At 34.3% G+C, this 23,554-nt stretch overlaps 3 protein-coding genes across 4 annotated transcripts in view; 1 reads left to right on the top strand and 2 right to left on the bottom strand.

The window, feature by feature from the left end:
* Positions 1 to 1,846, bottom strand: part of LOC116766740 (uncharacterized) — a 45,520-nt gene extending 43,674 nt beyond the window's left edge. Inside the window, exon 1 of the mRNA XM_032656818.2 lies at positions 1,549 to 1,846. The gene's annotated coding sequence lies outside the window, so the exon portion shown is untranslated. The remainder of the gene's footprint in view (positions 1 to 1,548) is intronic.
* Positions 1,847 to 4,593: 2,747 nt separating this feature from the next.
* On the bottom strand, positions 4,594 to 6,525 carry LOC116766742 (DNA excision repair protein ERCC-1). Of its 2 annotated transcripts, XM_032656825.2 has the most exons (6): positions 6,421 to 6,525; positions 5,946 to 6,011; positions 5,816 to 5,868; positions 5,555 to 5,749; positions 5,296 to 5,481; positions 4,594 to 4,954 (listed from the first exon to the last, which is right to left on the bottom strand). In XM_032656825.2, the coding sequence occupies exons 1-6, from the start codon at positions 6,422 to 6,424 to the stop codon at positions 4,679 to 4,681; spliced, it is 780 nt and encodes a 259-aa protein (XP_032512716.2). In that variant the 5' UTR covers positions 6,425 to 6,525; the 3' UTR covers positions 4,594 to 4,678. The 2 variants fall into 2 exon arrangements, with proteins under 2 accessions (XP_032512716.2, XP_032512714.2); XM_032656823.2 differs by lacking the exon at positions 6,421 to 6,525 and having other exon boundaries at positions 5,946 to 6,149.
* Positions 6,526 to 6,574: 49 nt separating this feature from the next.
* Positions 6,575 to 17,583, top strand: LOC116766970 (uncharacterized). Its single transcript, XM_061521541.1, has 17 exons — positions 6,575 to 6,951; positions 7,031 to 7,163; positions 7,354 to 7,537; positions 7,609 to 7,874; positions 8,188 to 8,334; positions 8,671 to 8,792; positions 9,005 to 9,248; positions 10,403 to 10,511; positions 10,841 to 10,942; positions 11,614 to 11,797; positions 12,541 to 12,610; positions 12,739 to 12,972; positions 13,064 to 13,247; positions 13,396 to 15,911; positions 16,206 to 16,375; positions 16,692 to 16,788; positions 17,209 to 17,583. The coding sequence occupies exons 1-17, from the start codon at positions 6,776 to 6,778 to the stop codon at positions 17,413 to 17,415; spliced, it is 5,145 nt and encodes a 1,714-aa protein (XP_061377525.1). The 5' UTR covers positions 6,575 to 6,775; the 3' UTR covers positions 17,416 to 17,583.
* Positions 17,584 to 23,554: the final 5,971 nt, after the last annotated feature.

The raw sequence follows: 23,554 nt of genomic DNA, 5'->3' as shown, positions 1-23,554 counted from the left end.
TACAATTGAATAAATATCCTACTACAAAATCATACAATCGGACTTTTAATAAAATATAATATAGTACTTATATAAGTACATTGCTGAATAAGACCTAAAAATTCTGAAACAATTCGGCTTAACATATAAGATGCTGGGTAATTCTTGTAATTACAAACAGAAAGTGCTCCACATATAACACTAAACAATGACTTCAATCATATCAAGCACATTCATTAGAGATATCTGTCTGTATACATCAAAGAAATTGCCATGAGAAGATCACTTTTACCCGACAACGAACACAATACAATAAAAAAAATACCGAAATCGACTACCAAATGCGATCTATCTTATGAAGACTTATTTATTAAATAACTGAACGTGTATGGAAACAATAATATGGATTAAAATATATTGCAAGAAATACATAGCTTACAATAGTAAATTTAAATTGATCATTAAAATGATTAACTCTACTACGTACGATACACACAAATAAGTTTCGTACAGCTGTCGTGGCACGTGTATTATTCACCTGTTCGCTGTTTTTTATATAGAATTGTTTAAATGGTTATTATTATTTTCGCCATGCACCTTACAGTCTCGTACATTTTTATATAAAATCTATAAGTTTTAAAGTTTAACTCGTACTAAGTGTCATCGTTACTGGAATACCGTGAGCTTAAAATCTATAAATTGACTATCTCGAAAATATATATTATGTCAATTGTTATATGGGAAACGTTGAACTGCAAGTATTTCTGAAGCCTACGTTAACTAAGGCTAAGAATTTTTTTTGAATTATGTAATTTATATTAACCATATAATTTAAACATCAGCTTCATATTTATATTTTATATTCATGCCTAATGAGGAAATATAATCTTTTTATTGCCAATAAACTTTCACTTAAAGACGAAAAAGGAACTTAGTAGTATTTTTTTTTATTTACCAAAGATATTAAAACAGTCTGTGTTTATTTTCATTAGTGTATATAATATATAATTAAATAAATTGTATTTCTTATTTAAGTTTAAAATAACCACTTTAAGTTTTTCTCTATTTACCTGTTTCATTCAATTTGTTTGATATAATGTTAATAGATTATTTTAGGGGAACCTAAATAGAATTGTGTATTCAAAGTATTGAAAATGCCAACTGGAAAATTTTGTTAGTTCCTTAATGTATAAGCAAAAATATAATTCCGACTCTAAACGGCTGATTTGTACTTAATTCAAAGCACAATATGGTTGATAGTAAGACAAAAATAATTAACCATTCACGCGAAGAAAGCCGTGGACAAAAGGTAGTATTCAAATATGTTTTTTATACCTTTTTTAATAATGCACCCACCCAAACGAGTTACTTTAAACTTTAAGCTCATCGTAAGTTATGCACTTAACGGATTGTCACAAGTAATGTAGTTGTTAAATTATTTCAATATTTTTATCTTTTATTTAAATATTTTTGGTATATTTGTTAATATTATTTCTTTCAAAATAATATTGTTTTTTTTTCATACATAATTTATGTATATATATATATTTGTATTAAGTATAAACTTACAATAAGAAATCCTTTTCTCAGAATTCACACAGAGTGAATTAAAGTTCACAAAAACAGTCCTAATTCCCAACAGTTCACACCTCCACTTTTCTTCACGTTTATTGTTTGAAATGTAGCACTCTTAATCATAAAAATTTAATAACTAAGTCACTATTTTTAAAATCTAAGTAAATATAATTTGGGATACATAATTTAAAGGTAATTATAGTAAAATGATACACAAAAATTATATTGTGATTGACGGTTATTTAAAAAGTATTTTCCCGCTTAAATGCCGCTCACTAGCGCTAGGCAAAGACATCGCTACGTCCAGCCGCCAGTGAAGCCGGTTTAACGCTGTTGATATGTTTTATTTTAAGCCCCGCGCACGCACCCGCCTTCAACAAGCCTCTGCTTGAGGCGTGATAAAAAAATAAATAAAAGAAAGTCTCTTCAAGCATTTCACGTCGTATGAACGATCAGATTGTATTAATAATTTAGAATTTAAAATACATTCATTGTTATGAAGTACAAAGTGAAACTACACAACCTTATATATTAAATAATTAAGTATTGGAATATAATATAACTATCATTTAAAACTTAAAACATTTATAGTCATCGGTTTTTATCTTTTAATTATTTCATATATAAGATACCCTTATTTATAATCTCACAGAGTACTAAAGTTAATTCCAGATTATAATATTCTCTCTAAAAAAAGAAAGCGGAGATCATAAGATTTTTTGAAATACCGAAAAAAAAAGCAAAGAGGTTTTATGGGAGGTACTGATTGATTAAGTTTTGTTTTTGTGATATTTTTTATTCAACTAAAATGTAACTCCAACCGATGATGTAAAGCTCTATATAGCATCGTTTTACTTTAAAAGGAGTTTTAAGCAAAGTTGGTCAAATTATAATTTTAATATATTATCCAAATATAGTTTGGTAGTAATGGTATATATGAAGACATTTTTAAATTACGTCTTTAATTTTTAAGAATATTTAGTATAATAATTCAAACAAGCAACCTCTTCAGATTTCTAATAATACTAAATATAATTGCATGTTTATCTGTGTTAAGTAGCTATGTATTTAGGAGTTTAACTTTAAAACATTTGTAGTTTAAAATTTTAATGTAAAAATTAAAAAAAAATGTGTATAAGTTATTCCATTGTTAAGCTGTTTTTGTAGCTTTTATATATATTATAATCAAATGTTTAAAAAGTTTAGTTGTGCGCTTCACGGCGAAACCACTGGATATATTTATTATATACCAATATTTTTTCCATTTTATATCTTAGACACTATGCCTTTATTTAAAAAATTGAGGTATCTTTTTTATAAAGTTGATGAAGTTTAAGGAAGCAAAAAGTTTTTGAAGCTCTACTTCTAAGAGTATCCTAAATTGACATCGTCAGGCAGCATAAGAAGCTTTCACATTTTTTTATTCATAAATTATCAGACATTATAGTATTAACATAAGTTAATAAGTGAAACACGGAAACGATCCGTACGTCTCGGTAAGCATAATGTTTAGTGTCGTTAATTTCCTTGCACATATGGAAACATTGGAGTATATTAAACAACGCGGACGAAATCGCTGGCGGTCTAAGTAAGTTCTAAATAGAGTATATTTTTAAATTTCTACAACGTTACGCCTGCTAAAAATGTATAGCATTATTATAAACACGACAATATATTTTGTTTTATAAAATTAATAGGAAGTCTATTAATTATTAAGTTTTGTGGAGTGTTTATGGTCATTTGTGATTATTTTCATTCCCTATGCATCAAGAATTTCCAAAACGGGGTCATATTAATAAACTATACGTTATCTCAATAGAGATCCTGTAGATATTTTTTTACCGCTGACGCAATATAGATGGGTCTTACAATTTAGGCGTTAATATCTGTCTGTCTCATCGTAGGTCTCAAATAAATCGTCGGATTTCGATGCGGTTTCTTCCATTTGGAAGTCAGTTTCCTGGCGGTAGTTCTTAGGTCTATATCGTCTTAGTATCCGCCCCGCTGTTGATAAAGAGTATCAGCTCTCTTCCAAAATAATGTAGATAAAGCATTATGGCCTATTACTCGATGAGGTAGGTGTTTCATTCTTGCCATTAGAATCGTTAAATAACAATGAACGTATTGGGGATTTTCTGAAATGTAGTTATAAGTGCGTAAATAAAAAAATTAAGAATAACTGAAATAGTTTCTTTATAAGTCAATGGTTACAATTTTGTTATTTAAAATGGTTTTAGTACATTAAAGGCAATTGCATTTGTAATAGCAAATTGCTATATTACTTTATGGATATTTACATTAGTGTATAGTTTTGAATTTACTGCTGCGGAAGGGGCTCTTCTGTAGATCGGAAAGAAACAGTCAATCAATAATCTGCTCAGATACTTCAAGTGTACTTCTTTCAAATTTTAAAGATTACAATTTAGTATGTTTTTTTAATTTAATGACCACTAAGGAATGCTTGCAATATGTACTACTTCTGTATATATCCTTAATTCTTCCGTGTAGGATTATTGCCTCACATTATTCCTTTGCCATTTTATCCATTACTTTTAAGTAATTAATTCAATGTTTTAAATCCGTTTTCTATACATGAGTTCTAGGTTTAGTTTTCTCTCCATTGACTTCATAGAATTAGTAGGTACACTTAGTTAAATTTTTTACGTGTAAGTTGAATCAGTTTAATTGATATTAATTAAAAAAGCGTATATTATGGTACCGTCTACTATTATAAATATATAAAAATGTCTGTGTGAGGGTAGTAGTGCTGTGATCTAGACAGTCCACTGGCTAGCAGTAAACTACACCTACAAACTGTAAGTATGAAGTTAGAAAGATACTCTAACTCTTATTTGAAATATGCATGCATGTATGCATTATTACCACAACTGAAATTGTTCTTTACAATGCTTCTCTGTTAACTTAATACATAGTGTGCCATTAACCAGCTATTTCTTAGTGAAAAGTGATAAATTGCCAAGTTATATGAGAGGATTAAGCTCTATCTGTCACTTTTCATTAAATAAAACTTCAGCAACCTGAACTATAAAACACATTTAACTTATTATATACAATATACAACACTATTTACATATCTAATTTAAGAAATTTAGATAAACAAGTTTTATTTTTTCACTTCATTTTCCATTTTCTCAATATCTTCCAAGCAGATTTCTTCTGAAAACTCATCATTACTTTGAAGCCTCATTTGTCCTCTCTTTAAGAACGGCTCGTGCAGAGCCTTGTGCAACTTTTTAGCTTTAGTAACCCCAAAACCGGGACAATCAGCTAATCGCTGTTCCGTTGCTTTAATGATGTTCTCTAATGTTCCAAATTTTGTTATTAATGTCATAGCATCAGTCTTATTTACGGGCTTTATTGATGACAGTGCATTTATTATCTGTGGAAATAGTATAGAATATTAGTAAATTAAACAGAATAACATTGCTAATTAACAGCTGATAAGTATTTAAATCTGTTTTCTAAAATATTACTTCCATTCAATTTAGTTCAGTACTTATTTTGTTTACACTTTACATGCAAAACAATATGTTACACTGTAATTGTTTGAATTTTATATGCAGATCCTTGATACTATTATCAAATTATTATTCGAAAACACGTAGTTCCTAGTTATCACCTAGTTATTATGACAATAAATAAAAACATTTTTAACATCATATAATTATCATTCTGACACTTAAAAGATGTTGCAATGTATTGTGAAATATGTCTAACTACCTTTTGATGTGGATCATTTTCAATTTTCTCCATTATTCTATCAGGTGGTTTATTTTCATATATCTTATAATTTTCTATTATTTTAGCCGATTCCTCCGGACTCCACGCTAACATTAATGTCATATCTGTCAGAAGGCATATTCTAGTTAGATTCTTCAAGGCAACATGTGGGTCTTTCAAATCAACCTGAAAATGTTAAACAAAAATAATATTGAATTTCATTTAAAAGTATGTTACTTACATAAAAAAATATAATAACCTGAACTAAAAGAACTCTGAGGTCATACTTCTTGCCTAATTCTTTAAGTCTGTTATTTATATAGTCAGGGTTTAAATTATGATACCGCAATGAAAGAAACAGAATCCCAATAGTCTTGCCTATTTCATAATCTGGAACTATTTCATCATATTCCCATGGGACACTTGTAATGAATTTCAACAAAGGATTTCCGCGCTGAAACAAGACATATTATGTTTCAAGAAAATTTAAAAAATTATTTGTATATAAATTAACATTTACCTGCTTTTGATTTACTAGAACGCAATGTGTTTTGGTCGCTGTTGGCTTTGGTGCTGGGCAGATAAATGTATGAACAATTATTCTTCCACAATTGAGTTTAATATAATATATACAAGATCATAATATGTACCTGTTCCAGCTACGACGTCTTCACCACTTTTAGGCTTCTTTGGTGATGTTGGAACTTCTACTTCACCTAGAAGATCATCAAAACCGTCTTCTATTTCCATTATTACACAAATTTCTGAATAATTTAAAATTATAATATACAATTGTCTAAACCCTACACCGTTAAATGTTTATACTTTCTGTCAAAATTTAAACTGCAGGACAGTGTAATATCGGAAAACTATTTTAAAGGAACCAAATTTTTATTAAATGTAATATATATTTAATACAAATTAAAGATATACTAGGTATAAATACTCTTTTCATTTAAATATCATATTTTGTACTATAAAATAATATATTATTTGTCTAATATAATTTCAGTATAAAAATAATAAATACCGAATTATTGATATCAAAATTATAATAATTTTTATTAAATAATAAATAGAAAATATAATTTATGAAAATTAAGTGATATTTAATGGATTACGTACCCATAAAAGTAAATGAGTAAAAGTACCAACCCCTTTATTTATCGTTTATCTCTCGCTGCTCATTCCACCCCCTTTGGACTGTCAAAGTCATTTCTTCCAATGTCAGAATGTCAGTCAAAAAGTGCTTTTAAGTTTTGTAAATATATGATATATCCCCTGACTACCTATATAAAAAGTTTTGGAATAGGCGGAAACTTTTTGCATACGTCAACTAACTATTATTTATATAAGTATAAATCTATCCGCGTTGTATGATGACAAATATATTGTAGAAATTATTTTGTCGTGTACACAGGAACAGTTTTAATGCACAGTAGTAATTTAAATTTATATATAAAGGAGTTATGAAAGAGCCATGGATCATGGACCCGCCAATCAGACAAATGAACACAAAAACAGTATCCATATTGATGAGGACCTTTTCGACGATTCTATCTTGGAAATTTTTGAAAATTCAGATTTTGAGGAAACAGCAGAACAAACAAAACATGAAAAAAATAATACCTTAAATAAAAATGCACTTAATGTTAGGTGGGCTATACTAACTCTAATAATAAGTTTTAAAAATATACCTGACATAAAAATATTACTTCCTATATAATACTTTTAGTGCACTGTGTTGTGATGAAGAACTCAATGGATATGATAAATTGTTAGGAAAGACATGGATCTATCCAACCAACTACCCCATCAGAGATTACCAGTTCAATATTATAAAGGCAGCTATGGTAGAAAATTGTCTGGTATGTATTCTTCTGCATGTATCACGAATCAAAAGATGTGAGAATAACCAGATAGGACGTTAATAACATTACAAAATAATTAAAAACTCTCAAAATATATTAGCAATACTAGATGCAGTAGTTGTATTTGCTGCACTGATGTATATATGTATTATATGTGCATGTAATGAGTACATATTCTGCTATTCAGGTAAGTCTGCCCACTGGATTGGGCAAGACTTTTATAGCAGCTGTGATTATGTATAATTTTTACCGATGGTATCCATTAGGTAAGGTTATATTCATGGCGCCCACAAAACCCTTAGTGGCCCAGCAGATAGAAGCCTGCTATAATATTGTTGCCATGCCTCCTAAAGATACCATTGAAATGACAGGCAAGTGACATAAAACATTAAAATCTATTTTTATTTTTCTATTTCTTTCATCTATTTATTTATTATTTTAGGTCATATGCAAGTCAACACTAGAAAAAGTCATTGGCAAACGAAAAGAGTATTTTTTGCCACCCCTCAAGTTATCTACAATGATATCAAGTCTGGAACTTGTCCCGGTGATAAGATCAAATGTCTTGTCATAGACGAAGCTCACAAAGCGAAGGGGAATTATGCTTACAGTAGTATTATCAAAACTTTGACAGAAATGGGATACTTTATATATAGAGTGCTGGCACTTTCTGCAACACCTGGTAACAAGGTCGAAGATGTTATACATGTAAGTCCATAGACAAACACACACACATATATATATACTCAATATATTAGAGATATATTTTGATATTTTTGTTTATCAATACAATAACATTTCTATCTTCCCATGATCATTTTATGTAAAGTAAGCACTTAATTTCAGTGTAATATGAAATTAAAACATTCTGTTAAATTATTAATAGGGTTGTATTTAACCTATCCTTATAAAGTACAAAGATTAGCCACAAAATCACCAATTAAAATGGCAAATTTAAGTTAATGGTATTCAAAATGTATATGATGAAAGAATAATAATATTTTTATAATATATATTACAGATAGTGAAACATCTCCATATATCTCGTTTAGAATTAAGAACGGAGAACTGCTCGGATGTGAAGGCTTACAGTCATGCGAGGAACATTAACACTGTAGTAGTTGAACTCGGCCCTGAACTAACGAAGCTGAGAGAACAATATGTGGAGGTTCGATTTATTTATTACTAGCTTGTGTCTGTGACTTCGTCCGTACAGGCATTGGAATAGTTTTAATCAATAGTCTTTTTCCCTTCACAACATACCAAATTTTTGTTTTGTTCCATTAAGATCTCGATCGAAAGTCGGAATAAGTTATTTACTTAAACATTTGTGGAATCTGTTTGATGTTTTTTTAATTAATAAATATATGTAACATAAGGTCTATAGGAATTATTCCAAATTCAAATAACTAATAGATTCTATATATAATTTTATAAAACGTTTAAGGTATAATTTCTTGTCGACTTGATCGATATATAGTACTTCAACTATTTTTATTTTTAGATCCTAGACGGATATACGAGAAAGTTAACAAAATTCAATATAATACAGAACCTGGGAAATCTATCGAAAGGTCGGATCGTTATGTTGTACAAGGAGTTTCAAAATCGGGAACGTGGTGCGAGGTGAACTGACACTTAGTATTTTCATCAAAATATTATGTACTTGTGTGGCACTAACAGCGTTCATTGAAAATTTTTTCAATTAGCAATAAGAAAGTTAAGACTACAGAGTCAATCTGTTCCGACATATATCTGTTACAAACACAAACAAAACGACATAATATTAATTATATCGGAAATATTAAGTCATAATACTATTAATTTTTATATCCCAGACACCCACAGCACAGCTATATAATGCGAATATTCACACTTCTAATAACCCTGTACCACGGTCTGGAACTGCTGGTAAAGCACGGCTCGAGGGTGTTCCTCAACTTTTTCGACGAACATCCCGAGAAGACTTGGGTACATGAAGACAATGAACTGACAGCTTTCTTTGACAAGCTCAGAGACAAACTCGGCCTCAATCCCCTTGACCTCGACAGAAGTGTCCTACCTGACGGAACAGTTCCAGAGGTTTGATATCTTATAAGTATTTATTATTTTAAAAAAATTGTTATTATAATATATGTAATAAAAAAAAATTAATAAAAATTTCATTGACACTAACATGATTCGGTATATAGTGTTCCGTCGACTTTTTGTTCTAAATTTGAATTTTAATTCAAACTAGGTGCCAGCCTCTGCTTCGCACGGGCTCTTTACAAAAAATATAAATAACCTATTTAATTTTGACAATTATTAAACTTATATTATGATATCTTTCAAACGGTACGCCCGATTTAAATAATCTAAAATATAATTTACAGGTACGGATGTAGGCTTGCAAACGAAGTAATTTATTTTGATTAGACTTAATACCGTATTTATGTAAATAGATTTCCAATAAACGCTTTAGGAATGTCAATTTTTAAAAGTGTAAAATGGATATATATGTTATCTTTAAGAGATAGACATATGCCATCGCAGACTTTTCTGTAGACCTATATAAGATGCACAATTCCACCCTACATTGTTTTGTTATATCTCAAAGAGTTTTGGCAGCGTTTTCGTTAAAAGCTGACAGACGACTCATTTTTTCGTGACATCTTCAACAAATATCGTTATAATGTAAGCACAAATCAATACAAAACCATAACAAATTATATATTAAAACCTTTCTCGAGAGTTACGCTATCGTGTGGTGAAAACCGCTTGACAATTGGTGCAGTAGTTTTTCTGTTTATTGTGAACAGGCAGACAGACAGTCGCGGCGGGGTACTTTATTTTATAATATAGTTAGCTCGATATTGGCTTAATATTATGAACTTATTGCATAAATAGTTTTGAAGTTATAGTAAACATTAAAATAATAGTATTTCATTACGCTAAATTAAAATCATTTATATACCTCTAGTTTGCATCGGCTGGATAAATAGAAATGTCCTATCCAGGCACTCCCAGCTCAATATTATCCTGGCCACTAATACTTAAACCATAAAGTAAAAAAAATATTATCATTTAAAATGAATCCCATTTCCATTCGTTCATTCATAATTCTTTGCTCGTGAACGTAACGTATATTAATAAGATTCCGGATACTGTCTGTGTTTAGTTTGATAATCAAACTTGTGGTAAGGTTAATTTAACATATTATTTGTACCAATTGTTGTAAGCGATTTGTGTTTCAGGTGCCATCCAATTTAAATTTCGGTCATCCGAAATTTTCTAAGCTTAAAGAGATCATAATGAGACATTTTGATACAGCCAAAGATAAGGGTCAAGTCACTAAAGCAATAGGTAATGTATGATGTGTGTATCAAATAGTTATTAAATTATACGAATTTTCCTTGATGCTATGAATGAATTGTTTTAACCTTAAATTAGATAACTATCAAAAGGAGATTGTGCTCTTTAATAAATAAAATTTTCATGTAACATAATTTCCCCCGTATGAAATTTCTTACAAAAAACACATTTGTGTTACTCAAAAAACATGAAATAATCAGTTTCTGATATAAATTTAATCCTTATGTAATGTCATACATGAATAATTTATTGAAATAAAGAATTATTATTCAATTTTATAAGAAATAATGAGAAGAAAAGGTATTTTTGTTCACTTTCAGTGTTCTGCGAGTATCGAGAGAGCGTGAACTTGGTGTACTGCCTGCTTCTTCAATGTCGTCCAACTATAGTGCCGGAAATGTTTGTAGGACATGGCGCTTCCGGTAACTTGGAAACGGTTTAATATTAAAAAAAACATAAAATCTCAGTGTTCCATATAATACAACAAATACCTATTCCATAAAGAAGACCCATACACATGTATGCGTGTGACAGTCACAAATATCCCTCTCATATTATATTCAATATAATTTACTCTATACATTTTCTTATGTAACTTTCTTTAACTAAAATTTTCTTATAAATGTTATTGACAAGTTGCTAAGACGTTACATTTTCAACTACCATCAGTATGCATACGCCAAATATCCATCGTCACACTACACACGGAGCGTTCAAAGTTTCTTCTCCGTATATTTTAGCATATCATACTATGTATGAACATATATTGATGAATGAGAAACGGTAAACGGCTCATAGGTAGTGAGATACAAATTTTTGTTAAGCATCCAACCGTGAAGCGGAATGATAACCGACTGATATTATAACATTAATAAGTAATAAACCAATTGCTCAATCGAACCCTCGTCCTGGAGCTGTGTCGTCACCAAAGATTCCCCACTAACTGTCCATTTCGTAACAACACCTCTACACTCATTACTGGCACATGTTTCCGTGTCTACCCTCCATATACTCGATCACTTGTTATTTCAAGGTCGTCCCCTTACAACATTATCATACATATCTGATATCTTGCCCACGTTTAACTCCACAGGTAAAGACGGTAAAACGGTTATATCTCAGAAGCAACAGTTGCGCGTGATGCGTAACTTCCGGTCGGGTGTGTGTAACACGCTGGTGTGCACGTGCGTCGCCGAGGAGGGCCTGGACGTGGGTTCCGTAGATCTCATACTGTGCTTCGACGTCTCCACGAGGTCACCGATACGGCTGGTTCAAAGGTCACGAACACTACACCACTACCCACTGACATAGAATAAGATTACATGTCATGTATAACACAGTCAACATTTCAAAAATATTAACCTAAGTACAAAGAACGATTAATATAGGTATATATAGGAGCCCTAGCAGGTTCGTTTCATATTTCGTTAGGTAGGGAGAGGAGCTTGGACGGTGGAGGTGAACGTTTAACGCGCGTTAGATAGGGGCCCCTTAAACCTACACCTGGGTTGCAAGTCCCATTCACTGTTGAAGCTCCTCTCCCTGCAACGCAATGGAATCGGCACCCGCACAGTGAATCCATTGAACGCTAAGAGGTTTCGTCTCATATATAATTTTACATCAGATAAAACATATTACAGGTTCGAAAATAATAATAGGAACACTAATATAAGATGCGTGAAAGCTATTTACTAACGTTTTTTTTTTTGGTAAACTACATACGATTTGAAAATATATTTTATTTATTTCTGTTTGAACGATTGATATTGAAAAACGAATATTGATAGTTATTAAAAAAAATATCGGGTACAATAATAGCACTCTACGAAAATAGAGTCCTTCAAACAAACATTTGGTCCACCTCCCAATAGTGTTAATATGTTTATTACAGTCCAAAGAGCAAAAGGACAGTGAATAATGAAATAGATTTTTGCCTTAATGTTTTATATTCTATAAGAAAAAAAATTCCGTTGCGTGTTTACACTGTTATATGTTATTAAGTAATGTTTTGTTCGTACAGGTGCGGTCGGACCGGTCGGGAACGAAGCGGGCAAGTGTTCATCCTGGTCACCGAGGGCAGAGAACATAGTGTATGATAGTTTTTATTCAATAAAATTTATTCTACAAACACACAATAACATGTACATCACGTTTGAGCTTCAGCAGAAAAATCTGTTTCACTGGATTTGTTCTCATTAATATTCTATGAACTTTTCAGACTCTGTTAGATTGTATAAGACAGAACGATGGCTTGAACCAGAAAATACTCACGTCGGAGGAGGTTAAGAAAAGTTTGTTTAAATCCAATCCACGCATGATACCGACGGATTTCATGCCGGAATGTCAGAAAATGTTTATAACCGTCGCTAAAAAGGAATCGAAAGAAAAATCTAAAGACATCAAAGAAAAGTCCAAAGGAAACAAGGAGAAAGCAAAGGACAAACTCTTGAAGGTGAGTTTTTTTTTTAATAAAAAAGTATTTAATGCGACAAAAAATATAATATCAAACTGTTAAAACTGTATCTAATAATGAAAAATTTAAGGGTCAAAAAGATTTAAGGAGCATGTTACTCAATAAAGGTACTACTTCGATAATATCTCAACGAGACGACACTACAAGTGAACGGAGAAAACTGATATCTAAACAAGAATTTGATGTTCTGTTCCCTGAAGGATACGAGGATAGCAATATCTTTTCACAACCCAACGACTGTTGGGCTCTGAACGGTAAATATAAAAGATAAATTTAAAAGATAACCAAATAAAAATATTTCTTTTTGAATATTTTTAATGTTAATAAAAAAAATGTAACAAAGATAATTTAAGTATTATAAGTTTTTATCACAGCCAGCTTATTTATTTTAAACATTTTCAGAGTTTTTGAAAGAAAATAATGACACCAAACAAATAGTGAGGCCGTCGCCACAGTGGGAACCACAGAAAGCATTACAGAATACTTTCAAAGTGAAAAATTCGTCGGATACTAAAATGTTAATAGAATTATTTGAACAAACTAAAAACACCCCAATGACAAGGTCACCGGTCAAAAAAGACGGCGACATCCGTGTTTTATTCAGTAAATCCACGAAATCTATAAAGAATTACACCAAATCCATGAACGAGTTAGGTATAGATAGCCATTCGAATATATCAAACGACGTCCTGAACTTGTTGGTCGATCTGAGTCTAGAAAACAAAAACATGGAAAAACGTTGTTACATATGTAGTGTGGTTTGTAGATGTTCAGGACTCGTAAAGAGATCAGGTCATAGATTTACCGATTTGTACTTCCATGAACGACCTGACCTGCCGGATATAGAATTGGTTGATTATTTAACAAAAGAATCTATAAAGAATCTATGTGAGGAAATTAACACTAGAAATATTAATAACGAGTCTGATATTGAGACAGACGTCACTTATGTTGGTAAAAGTGAAATGAAAAGTACAGATTTGAATATATCAGTTGGAAACGTAAAGAAAGGTAGCGGGACATCAGATGCAAGGCAATTTGATGTAAATTACAGTGACGATGATTTATTTGAAGAAAGTGATTTATTCGATGAAATCGATATACCTACGGAGTCGTGTGATAGACTCTCTGAGGACAGCAAGTGTATGGATAAAGCTGTGTCTGAGTTAGGCTCACGTGACACATCTACAAACAAGTCAGATATAGCTGATAATCATTTAAATGAATCGTGCAGTAAAATAAACACTGAAATAAAATCTCATGCAACTAGAAATAAGGCTAACACTAATAACAGTATGATAACAGGTTACGTGAATGATGTCAGGAATGAAAACACAGAAGACTGCAATATAATAGAGGTAGAAGACGTTTTCGATGATTTCGATGAATTTAACAACAAAACGACTGAACTAACACCGCCATTAAGATATAAAGATGAAAATGAATTAGAAAAATCACCTATTCTGTGTACAGTTAGGACTAGTTATATTGAAAGGGGTGATAGAACAGTTAATAGGAATGAAAAATGTGATCAATACGACATGCTGGAAGTGAATGATATCTTTGATGATTTAAACACATCAGACCTTACATCCGTTAAAACTAAATCTACAAACAATAACAATAAATACTCTGAATTAGCGATACGAGACACAAATGAGGATTTTGAGTGTATAATAATCAATAATGAAGATACCACTGACATGCACACACGCGAGAACGGTTTGACTTCCGGTGGTGACGCTCATAAAGATACTGACACGTCGGATGATACAATTACAGAAACATCAACAGCTTCCAATAAAAAAACCGATATAAGAGATGTCCTAAAATATTTTCATCTCGATAAAATTTCTGATATATTCGAACACGGCTATTACAGCTGTCAAGGAAGTAATCGTATTGATTGTAAAAGAAAAAATGCTAAACCATCGAATGATTTACTTGATGTTACTGAAATTTATAACAAAAATAACGATGTAATAGAAATCAAGGATGACGGAACTTACGAAATGTTCAACGATACAGCAATTGATGGTAATAAAATTTATATTAAAAATAACGATATAATAGAAATCAAGGATGGCGGAAGCCACGAAATGTTCAATGATACTGTATTAGAAGGTTCTCTGAGTCCGTCCTTGTTGTCTGGTAGAAGTCAAACTGTGCTCCCATCAAGATCGACTTCACCTATTCTAAACACTCAAAAGTCCAAGAAAAATCTTAGCTTGAACAAACAAACTTCTCCAATATTAAGCAGCCAACGACGTAAAATGTCCTTAAATATCAACAGAAGTGACAAAAAACAGAACGGTCCCATATCAAGCGTTGGACAGACGAGTTTAATACAAAAAGTTAACAGAACATCGCAAGTGGAACCGGACCATAGAAAAACAGTCAAATTAGAGATGGATAATAATAACAAGAGCAACACTTCCGATATCATCATATTAGATAGCGACGAGGACGGTGGAGACGAGAAACACGTGAAACATAATACAACAAAACGTAGACTTGTAGAAGTTGAATGTGAGTCGCCGTATTTTAAGAAAAAACCAAAACTCGAGGGAAACAATACTAAACCGACATCGATAAAAGAAAAGGTCATGGCTGCGCTGACCTCCCATCACAATCTCGATACGACGTTCCATAACGACGCACAAATAAACTACGCCCTGACGTCACCCATGAGAGACTCGGTAAAAGAAAACAAAGATCCGCTCCGAAGTAAACTGGACGTGTTAAAAAAGTTTCAATATGATAGCAAGAATAGATCGAGCACAGTTTTAAAGGAAAACAAACGTAATATATCGGCAAGAATTAGCGACAGTGATGACGATTTTGTGTCCCAGGTGCCGTATAGAAAGAAAATATTAACAAAATTAAAAAGAAAGCCCGCTAAGAGCAAAACGAGAGAGGTAAGCTGAAGGTGTTTTACAAAACAATAAAGTGAGACATACAAATAAATAAATAAAATATACTTAATTTACTGAGAATAAAGTAATTTCTTCCCACCGATATATATATGAATAGCGAAATACTTTTTATAACCTATGGACGACATTATAAAAAAAGAGATACATACATCAGTATAGGATATTACGAGAGACAAATGAAAATTTTTTCGCCCAAAACTTCATACACAAAATTAAAGATATTTTAGCAGGAATATATAGAAATTAATATAAGAAATTTTACAAATTCTCTTACAGCCGAAAAAGCCAAGTGAATTCCTGGACCTGGAGGCTGAGTTATCAGAAGACGAGGACGTGAGTGAAGACGAGCTCTCAGATGATAGCACAGACAGCATCAAGAACTTCATATGTGACGACACTGTGGCGAGGGATGGCGACATACAAGCGATATACCTCGAGTCTATCAAGTATTAACCGCTAAACAAATATTCCCTTGTTACAATTAGGCTTATTGATTGGAACAGACAATTCAGAACCCTATTTTAATGTATATAGAGTGCATATCAAGTAACTGGTTATACTAACTTAAGTAAGGTCTGCATATAGTATGTAGTAATGGGTTTGGACTGATTATATTCCAATCTGTTGTTTGCTTCATATAATGCATAAGACCCTATTCCCGATCTCATTTAATATATTTAGACATAAATTAAGCAGAAATAATATATAGAGCCTGGCGAGTCATTAAATTTTCTGTATATTAATTTATAACAATGTTTATAGGAGTCCAGTCAAAGGTGTTTTCAAACTACCACAACTACCGGCCTTGAAGAAACATGAAGTCTTATCACAGTACGTCGAAGAAGACACTTATGAAATGGTGCTGGACTTTTATAATTTATATCAAGCTAAACAATCTTTACAAAATTGATAGGACACCCGTCTATATATATATAATATTCTCAAAGCTCCAATAATCACAGTATTGTTTAATTAATATTAGACCAGGACAGTGTGGGCAGATGGTTGGCTCAATGCTTGTTACTCTCCCGCGCATAAACTACTGCATGAATTTTTATGAACATTCACAATAATATGGGTCTGATACAATTCGTTGCTTAATTCCCTGAAGATATTTGAAACGTGTCACGACGATTATATTTTACGTCAAAACACGTGACACAAGCCATAGACAACAGAAATGGCTTACCATATACAGCATACATTATTCCGTCTCTGAACCCAATATCAACTTTATTTTTTTTTATATTCATGACAAATTTATTTCATTTATTTACAGGATAGTTTTTGTGTGGACTCGCATGTAGTATTAAATGAAACCCATGAAATGTCGGAGTTGGAACTGGCCGAGATGATATTAGAGGAAAGAAGACGAAACAGAAGAAACAGAAATCAAGTTGAAGATACAGAGGAAAGTCTGATAATTAAGAAGACTTGTAGAAAGACCAAAAGACAAATAAACAGTGATTCTGAAGATAGCAACTGATAGGAGTTGAGACTAAAATTTTGTACCTAGTTAAGGCATAGCTGATAAAAATATTTAATTTATAATAAGGCAGACTGAAGTTAATTTTGTACATAAATATAGAAATAATGTTTATTTGTTGTGTCAATCATGATATTTGATGTAAATAAAAGTATTTGTGCGATGGCATTACTTATTTATAGGGGCTCATATACAGAGAAAATAAATTGCATTTAGAACTTATAAAACCGCTGTCTCAGAACGACTCCAATTTACATTCATCAATTATAATACGTCTATGTCCTTTGTGCGAAAAACTTCTAGAAGCCGACAAGATGAAAAGTTATTTAGATTGCTGTAGAGATGTAGCTAGCCAAAGTTTTGGGTAAAATCTTCAACATTGAAAATAACATAACTTTAAAGTGGTGGAAAAGGCATGAGTGTAACATGTAAGGCTTTAAATATTGAACCCTTATAAAGGAAAAGGCCATCACTGCTACGTCTTAATGTTTAAAATGTAGTTTCTGATACGCTACATTTTTTTATCTAGTACGATATAAAGCCGGATATAAAGTCAAGATTCTACCTAATAATTTAGTTTCATGAAAGTTTTGGGAAACCTTTCAAAGGACATAGCCGGCGAGTAGCTAGACTATTGATTATTCGATGTAAAAACGAAATCAAAAATTACTTAACACTGATCCTAGCTATACACATAAGAAATGATATAACTTTGTTTGGGATAAATAAAATATGAATATTCAATAAGAGTATCTCCAAATATCTCTATATTAGTTGAGCATAATCTTTTTTCGAATCTTACAATACAAGTTATCAGCATTCAAAAGCCTAATAGCATAGCATAAAATTAAAAAAAAAGCCTAGTTAAATTTATCATCGCCACCTCACTTCCCTACTTTTAGCAGAATGTACAGACAGCAAACAAGTAATAAGACTTCTTACTACTTAAGTTTTTCCATTTATACATATATCCAGTTCCAATAAATGTAATGTACTTATTTGTTAATTTCGTTAAATTAAAACTTTCAATCACAATTGGGATTGATAATAATATACTTATCCTTAAAACCTTCGAATTATATTTAAATAAAACAAAATAGCTATTCTTTCCGAGACCCATCTGACTGGAGAGTCGCTCCGGCTGCCTAGCAAGACTTCCAAATTCTGAAGGGTTTTCGTCAATGTGTTACAAATATGTACAACACTTGGATGTGTTGATCTTAGTTCGCATTGATATGAGTAACTTATAAAATCTTTTGAATCAAGAGTCACGTCACAAGCAGCGGTAATACTAACAAAAGTTGAGTTGCATGAAGACCTCATTAAAAGTTACAAAATTTGAATTGAAAATGAGAGTGAAGCTATCACTAGGGATTTAAAACTTGCAAAATACAATGACTTGCCAACAAAAGAGGAATAATTTCACCATCTGAAAAGAAATGGCCTGGATAAAAAGAATTACTATTAATTGAAGATCAAGATTATTTTAATGATGACATAGAAGAATCTGCAAAACATGAATGAGTTCCAGAACGACCTAAAACAAGTGAAGAATTACTTGAAGATGTAGCCACATCCTGAATGAGAAGAAAATGAGGAAACAACGAAATAATGAACTAGAAAGCATAAAGTACAAAGGCCAAAAAAACAATTAATATGGATGAAAGATTATGTGACACAGCAAAGAAATAGGAAAAATGGGTCTGAAAACATTAAATGGCCCGTCAATAAAGAGATCAGAAAAGGCCGACTAGTAGCTCGTGGGTTCTCCCAGAGACTAGTCCTCGATTATAATAAGACCTTTGCACCCGTGCAAAAAATGAACTCCATAAGATATAGATCTTGATTGAGCCATTTTTAGAATAAAATTTAGAACTCAATCTGATGGATATAGACATATAACAGCTTAAAAAATAAAAATTTCATAGAGATATATTTCTGAAAATACAAGAAAATCAAAAAGAATATTTGCCAAAAATTTATACTTCAAGAAAGTGTATGAAGGGTGTGTAAGTGTAAGAAAGTATCACTCAAAATTAAATTTTTCTATAATAATTAAGAAAAGCGTTTCAAAATTTTGAGGTTCAATGTAGGACTATTTCAAGGCTGTTGTTTATCTCCAATAACATTTAATATTGTAATTAATATTTTAGTAGAAAAACTAATATGCAACGAGAAAAAAATACACAGAATCAATCTTACGATTCGCTGACGATCTCGCAACATTGATACGTAACTCCAAACACTGTCAAGTACTATTGGCCGGATCCTCGAGCCACCACTTTCATACCTCTATCCTCAGTCCATGAAGGTGGTGTCATGTACCTCACCTCATTCCCCTTCCTAACCTCTTTCCCGCCTTCTCTATCTTTTCCTTTCCTGGTTTTACCCGTAAAACGGGGTTTTGGAGGTCAGACGGCAGTCGCTCCGTTAAAACCACTCCCGCCACTCTTATGGTTGCAAAAGTTTATGGACTGGGTACGGCTAGGGCGTCGCCGATAAACGACGCGCAGGCACATCGCCCTACACCTACGATAAGTGGGCAAGGGCTACCGTGTCAAGTACGGGCACGACTAAAGACGTTAGTACCCCAAAGGAAAATCCGCTTTGCAACGTGGAATATTGGCTCTCTAACCGGACGATGCAGAGAACTCGCAGATGTACTCATGAGACGTCGGGTCCAGTGTGCGTTCCTCCAGGAAACTCGCTGGAAGGGCAATGAGTCTCGGAACATCGGACAGGGTTACCGGCTGATATACACTGGGTCGCCTTCAGGTAAAGCTGGTGTAGCGGTAGTGCTATCTGAAGAGCTTCGGAATGGTCTTCTTGAAGTTGATCGTCGCTGCGACCGCCTGATGCGGGTGCGGGTACTGATCGAGGGAGTGATTACTAACTTGATCATTGCTTATACTCCTCAGGCTGGATGTAGCGGGTCCGAAAAAGAGTCATTCTGGGAGCAATTTGAAGAGGTTCTACGTGCTATACCAGCTGCTGAAGTAATCATAGTTGGGGGGGACTTAAATGGCCACGTAGGTAGGGCTGCGGAAACGTTTGACCGTGTACACGGTGGTTTTGGTTATGGTCGCCGCAATGCAGAGGGAGAAAATATTCTCAGAACCTGTATTGCGTCTGACTTAGCCGTCGTGAACACGTTCTTCCAAAAGACTCCACAGCACCTTATCACGTATAAGAGCGGGTCCCACTCAACCCAAATAGATTATCTGCTGACCAGACGGTGTCATATCGGCAAGGTGACTAACTGTAAAGTCATTCCTGGTGAAAGCCTGACGGCCCAACATCTACAACAACTTCTTGTCATGGACTATGTTGTTACCCCGAAAAAGAAAGTGGCCGAGAAACGTAAGCCTCGTATCAGGTGGTGCTTGCTGAATGGAACGATGCAGACCAGCTTTCGGGCAGAGGTTGAGAGTCAAAATCTGTCGACTAATACCAAAACTGCTCAGGAAGTTTGGGATCGAGCCCAGTCAGCAATTATCACAGCAGGTAAACGAGTTCTAGGCCTTTCTAAGGGAGGACGGGTCATTGACAAGGAGACATGGTGGTGGAATGACGAAGCGCAGGAGGTGATTCGTGAAAAGAAGACTGCCTTTAAGAAGTGGCAGCAATCAAACTCTCCTGAAGACAGACTAGAGTACATAGCAGCGGAACGTGCCAGTAAAAGGGCTGTTGCCAGAGCCCGCAGTGATAGGTTATCACCATTATATGATACACTTGAAACTGCGGAGGGGCAGAAGCTCATTTACAAATTGGCACGAGCTCGGGATAAGGCGACGCAAGATATCGCAAAATATCTTAGCGTCAAAGATTCCCAAGGCACGTTCCTGTGTAATCATGCCTCTGTGAAGGAGAGATGGAGATGCTACTTCAAGAAGTTGCTAAATACTCAGCATCCGTGCAGTCTTCCAACCCAAATACCTCCTAATCTTGGACTTATTGCCCCGATAACACCTGACGAAACTCGGAATTGTCTTCGACGCATGAAGAATCGGAAAGCGGTGGGACATGACGATATTCTGATCGAAGCGTGGAAATCATTGGGCTCTCTTGGTGTGCTCATACTGACGGACCTTTTTAACCGCGTCTTGAACACTGGGACTATGCCACATCAGTGGCGTTATAGTTACATTACCCCTATATACAAAGGCAGGGGCAGTGTTCAAGATTGTGGTAGTTATAGGGGCGTTAAGATCATGAGTCACACCATGAAGCTCTTTGAGCGTATGATCGACCTCAGGCTCCGCCGAGAGTGTACTGTCTCGGAATGTCAATATGGATTTTAGCCAGGATCGGGCACCTTGGACGCCATCTTTGCCATCAGAACTCTGATGGAGGCATACAGGGAAAAAAGGAGAGCTCTGCATGTCGCATTCCTAGATCTGCAGAAGGCCTTTGACTGCGTGCCTCGTCAATGTATCTGGTGGGCATTGCAATTCAAAGGGATCCCTGAGGCCTATATTGACATCATCAGAGACATGTACCGCGATTCCGTTTCAATGGTTAGGACTGCTGTTGGCGATACAAAACCCTTTCCGATCTCAGTAGGGGTTCACCAAGGCTCGGTTCTTAGCCCCTTCTTGTTCAATGTAGTGCTGGACACTGTCTCGGCTAACATCCAGGACCAGCCTCCATGGCTGATGATGTATGCCGATGACATAGCGCTCATTGATGAGAGCAGGTTGACGCTAGAGCGAAGAGTGAACCTCTGGAAGGGTACGCTTGAGAACGGTGGTCTTAAACTAAATGTGACGAAGACCGAGTACATGGCTTGCGGAAGCCCGGACTCTTGCACTATCCATATAGGTCCTGAACCAGCCGTTAAGTCGGAAAAGTTCAGGTACCTTGGATCTATTCTGCATGAGTCCGGAGGCATCGATCACGATGTCCAAGCCCGGATCAGCGCTGCTTGGGCGAAATGGCGTGAGGTCACAGGTGTGGTCTGCGATCGCAGAATACCTACCAAGCTCAAGGGAATAATATACAAGAGCATAATCCGACCGGTTCTCTTATATGGAAGCGAATGTTGGCCAACACTGTCCAGGCACACTCAGGAGCTTCACGTCACGGAGATGAAGATGCTGAGGTGAATGTGTGACGTAACGCGGGCTGACCGTATACGTAACACATTTATCCGAGGTAGTCTTGGAGTCCGTGACGTAGCGGATAAGCTTCAAGAGAGTCGCCTGAGATGGTATGGCCACGTTGCACGCCGGCCTGAGAATTACGTCGGAAAAATTTGCCTTGATATGTCGGTCCCTGGAGCAAGACCCCCAGGATGCCCAAGAAAGCGATGGCAGGACACCGTGAAGCAGGATATGAGAGCCAATGGACTTACCACCGCGGATGCTAAAGACCGTGCAAAGTGGAGGAGTTTGAGCAGGAAGGCAGACCCTGGCTAATGCTGGGATAATTGCCAGGAAGAAGAAGACTGTCAAGTACTATTGGATGAAGTGGATAAATTCTGTGAGTGACCGGATGGATTGAGGACAAAACCAAATAAATGTCACTGTCTGTGTCTTGGTAGACGAAATACAAAATATATCTAATACGATCCGGGATTATCGTTAGGCGGTCAATGCGTTTTTACAGTTACGGAAAATGCTCCTTTTCAATTTCGCGGTCGTAAGGTAAATAACATAGGTCGTACTCCATCCTTAGAAGGAATATTAGATAGCTTTTTAAACGATCGTAAGAAGGTAGATGGTCAACAGAACAATAACGTCAAAAAAGCTTGGATCTACGATAATTATCTAATATGTATCACGTTTGAATTGACCTTTTCTCGTCTATGATTTTAATAAAATCTTTTTTCCAGAGTTAGACGCAGGCGTCATAAAGGTGTCGAAGTTATGGCTCGGGCTCGCGCTATCGGCTGATTCGTCAACGTTATTCAAGGATCGCAATAATTTTGGGATGAATCTAAAAAGAGCCTCGGAACTCTATATACACCTAAGAGTTCCCAAGAGACATATCCTGGGGAAATCCCATGATGACGTCGTTACATCACTCCCACAACACAAAGATGTCCTGGAGCTTGAACCAAGACTTCAATTCCATAAACATATTATCATAGCGGCACCAAGTAACAGAGTAGGGTAAGGATCAAGTCGGAAGGCCAAAT

Source organism: Danaus plexippus, chromosome 10 (assembly GCF_018135715.1).
Source record: "Danaus plexippus chromosome 10, MEX_DaPlex, whole genome shotgun sequence".
In the NCBI taxonomy this organism is placed as follows: domain Eukaryota; kingdom Metazoa; phylum Arthropoda; class Insecta; order Lepidoptera; family Nymphalidae; genus Danaus; species Danaus plexippus.
The sequence above is the reverse complement of the archived record's forward strand: the minus strand, read 5'-3'. Positions and strand labels throughout refer to the sequence as shown.

Coding starts and splice junctions, on each gene's coding strand:
- LOC116766742 (XM_032656823.2), bottom strand. CDS start 6,045: ATGGAAATAGAAGACGGTTTTGATGATCTTCTAGGTGAAGTAGAAGTT. Junction 5,482..5,554: donor TCAGAGTTCTTTTAGTTCAG/GTTATTATATTT, acceptor TAACATTTTCAG/GTTGATTTGAAAGACCCACA. Junction 4,955..5,295: donor AAAATGATCCACATCAAAAG/GTAGTTAGACAT, acceptor CTATTTCCACAG/ATAATAAATGCACTGTCATC.
- LOC116766970 (XM_061521541.1), top strand. CDS start 6,776: ATGGATCATGGACCCGCCAATCAGACAAATGAACACAAAAACAGTATC. Junction 8,335..8,670: donor TGAGAGAACAATATGTGGAG/GTTCGATTTATT, acceptor TTTTATTTTTAG/ATCCTAGACGGATATACGAG. Junction 10,943..11,613: donor TGTAGGACATGGCGCTTCCG/GTAACTTGGAAA, acceptor TTAACTCCACAG/GTAAAGACGGTAAAACGGTT.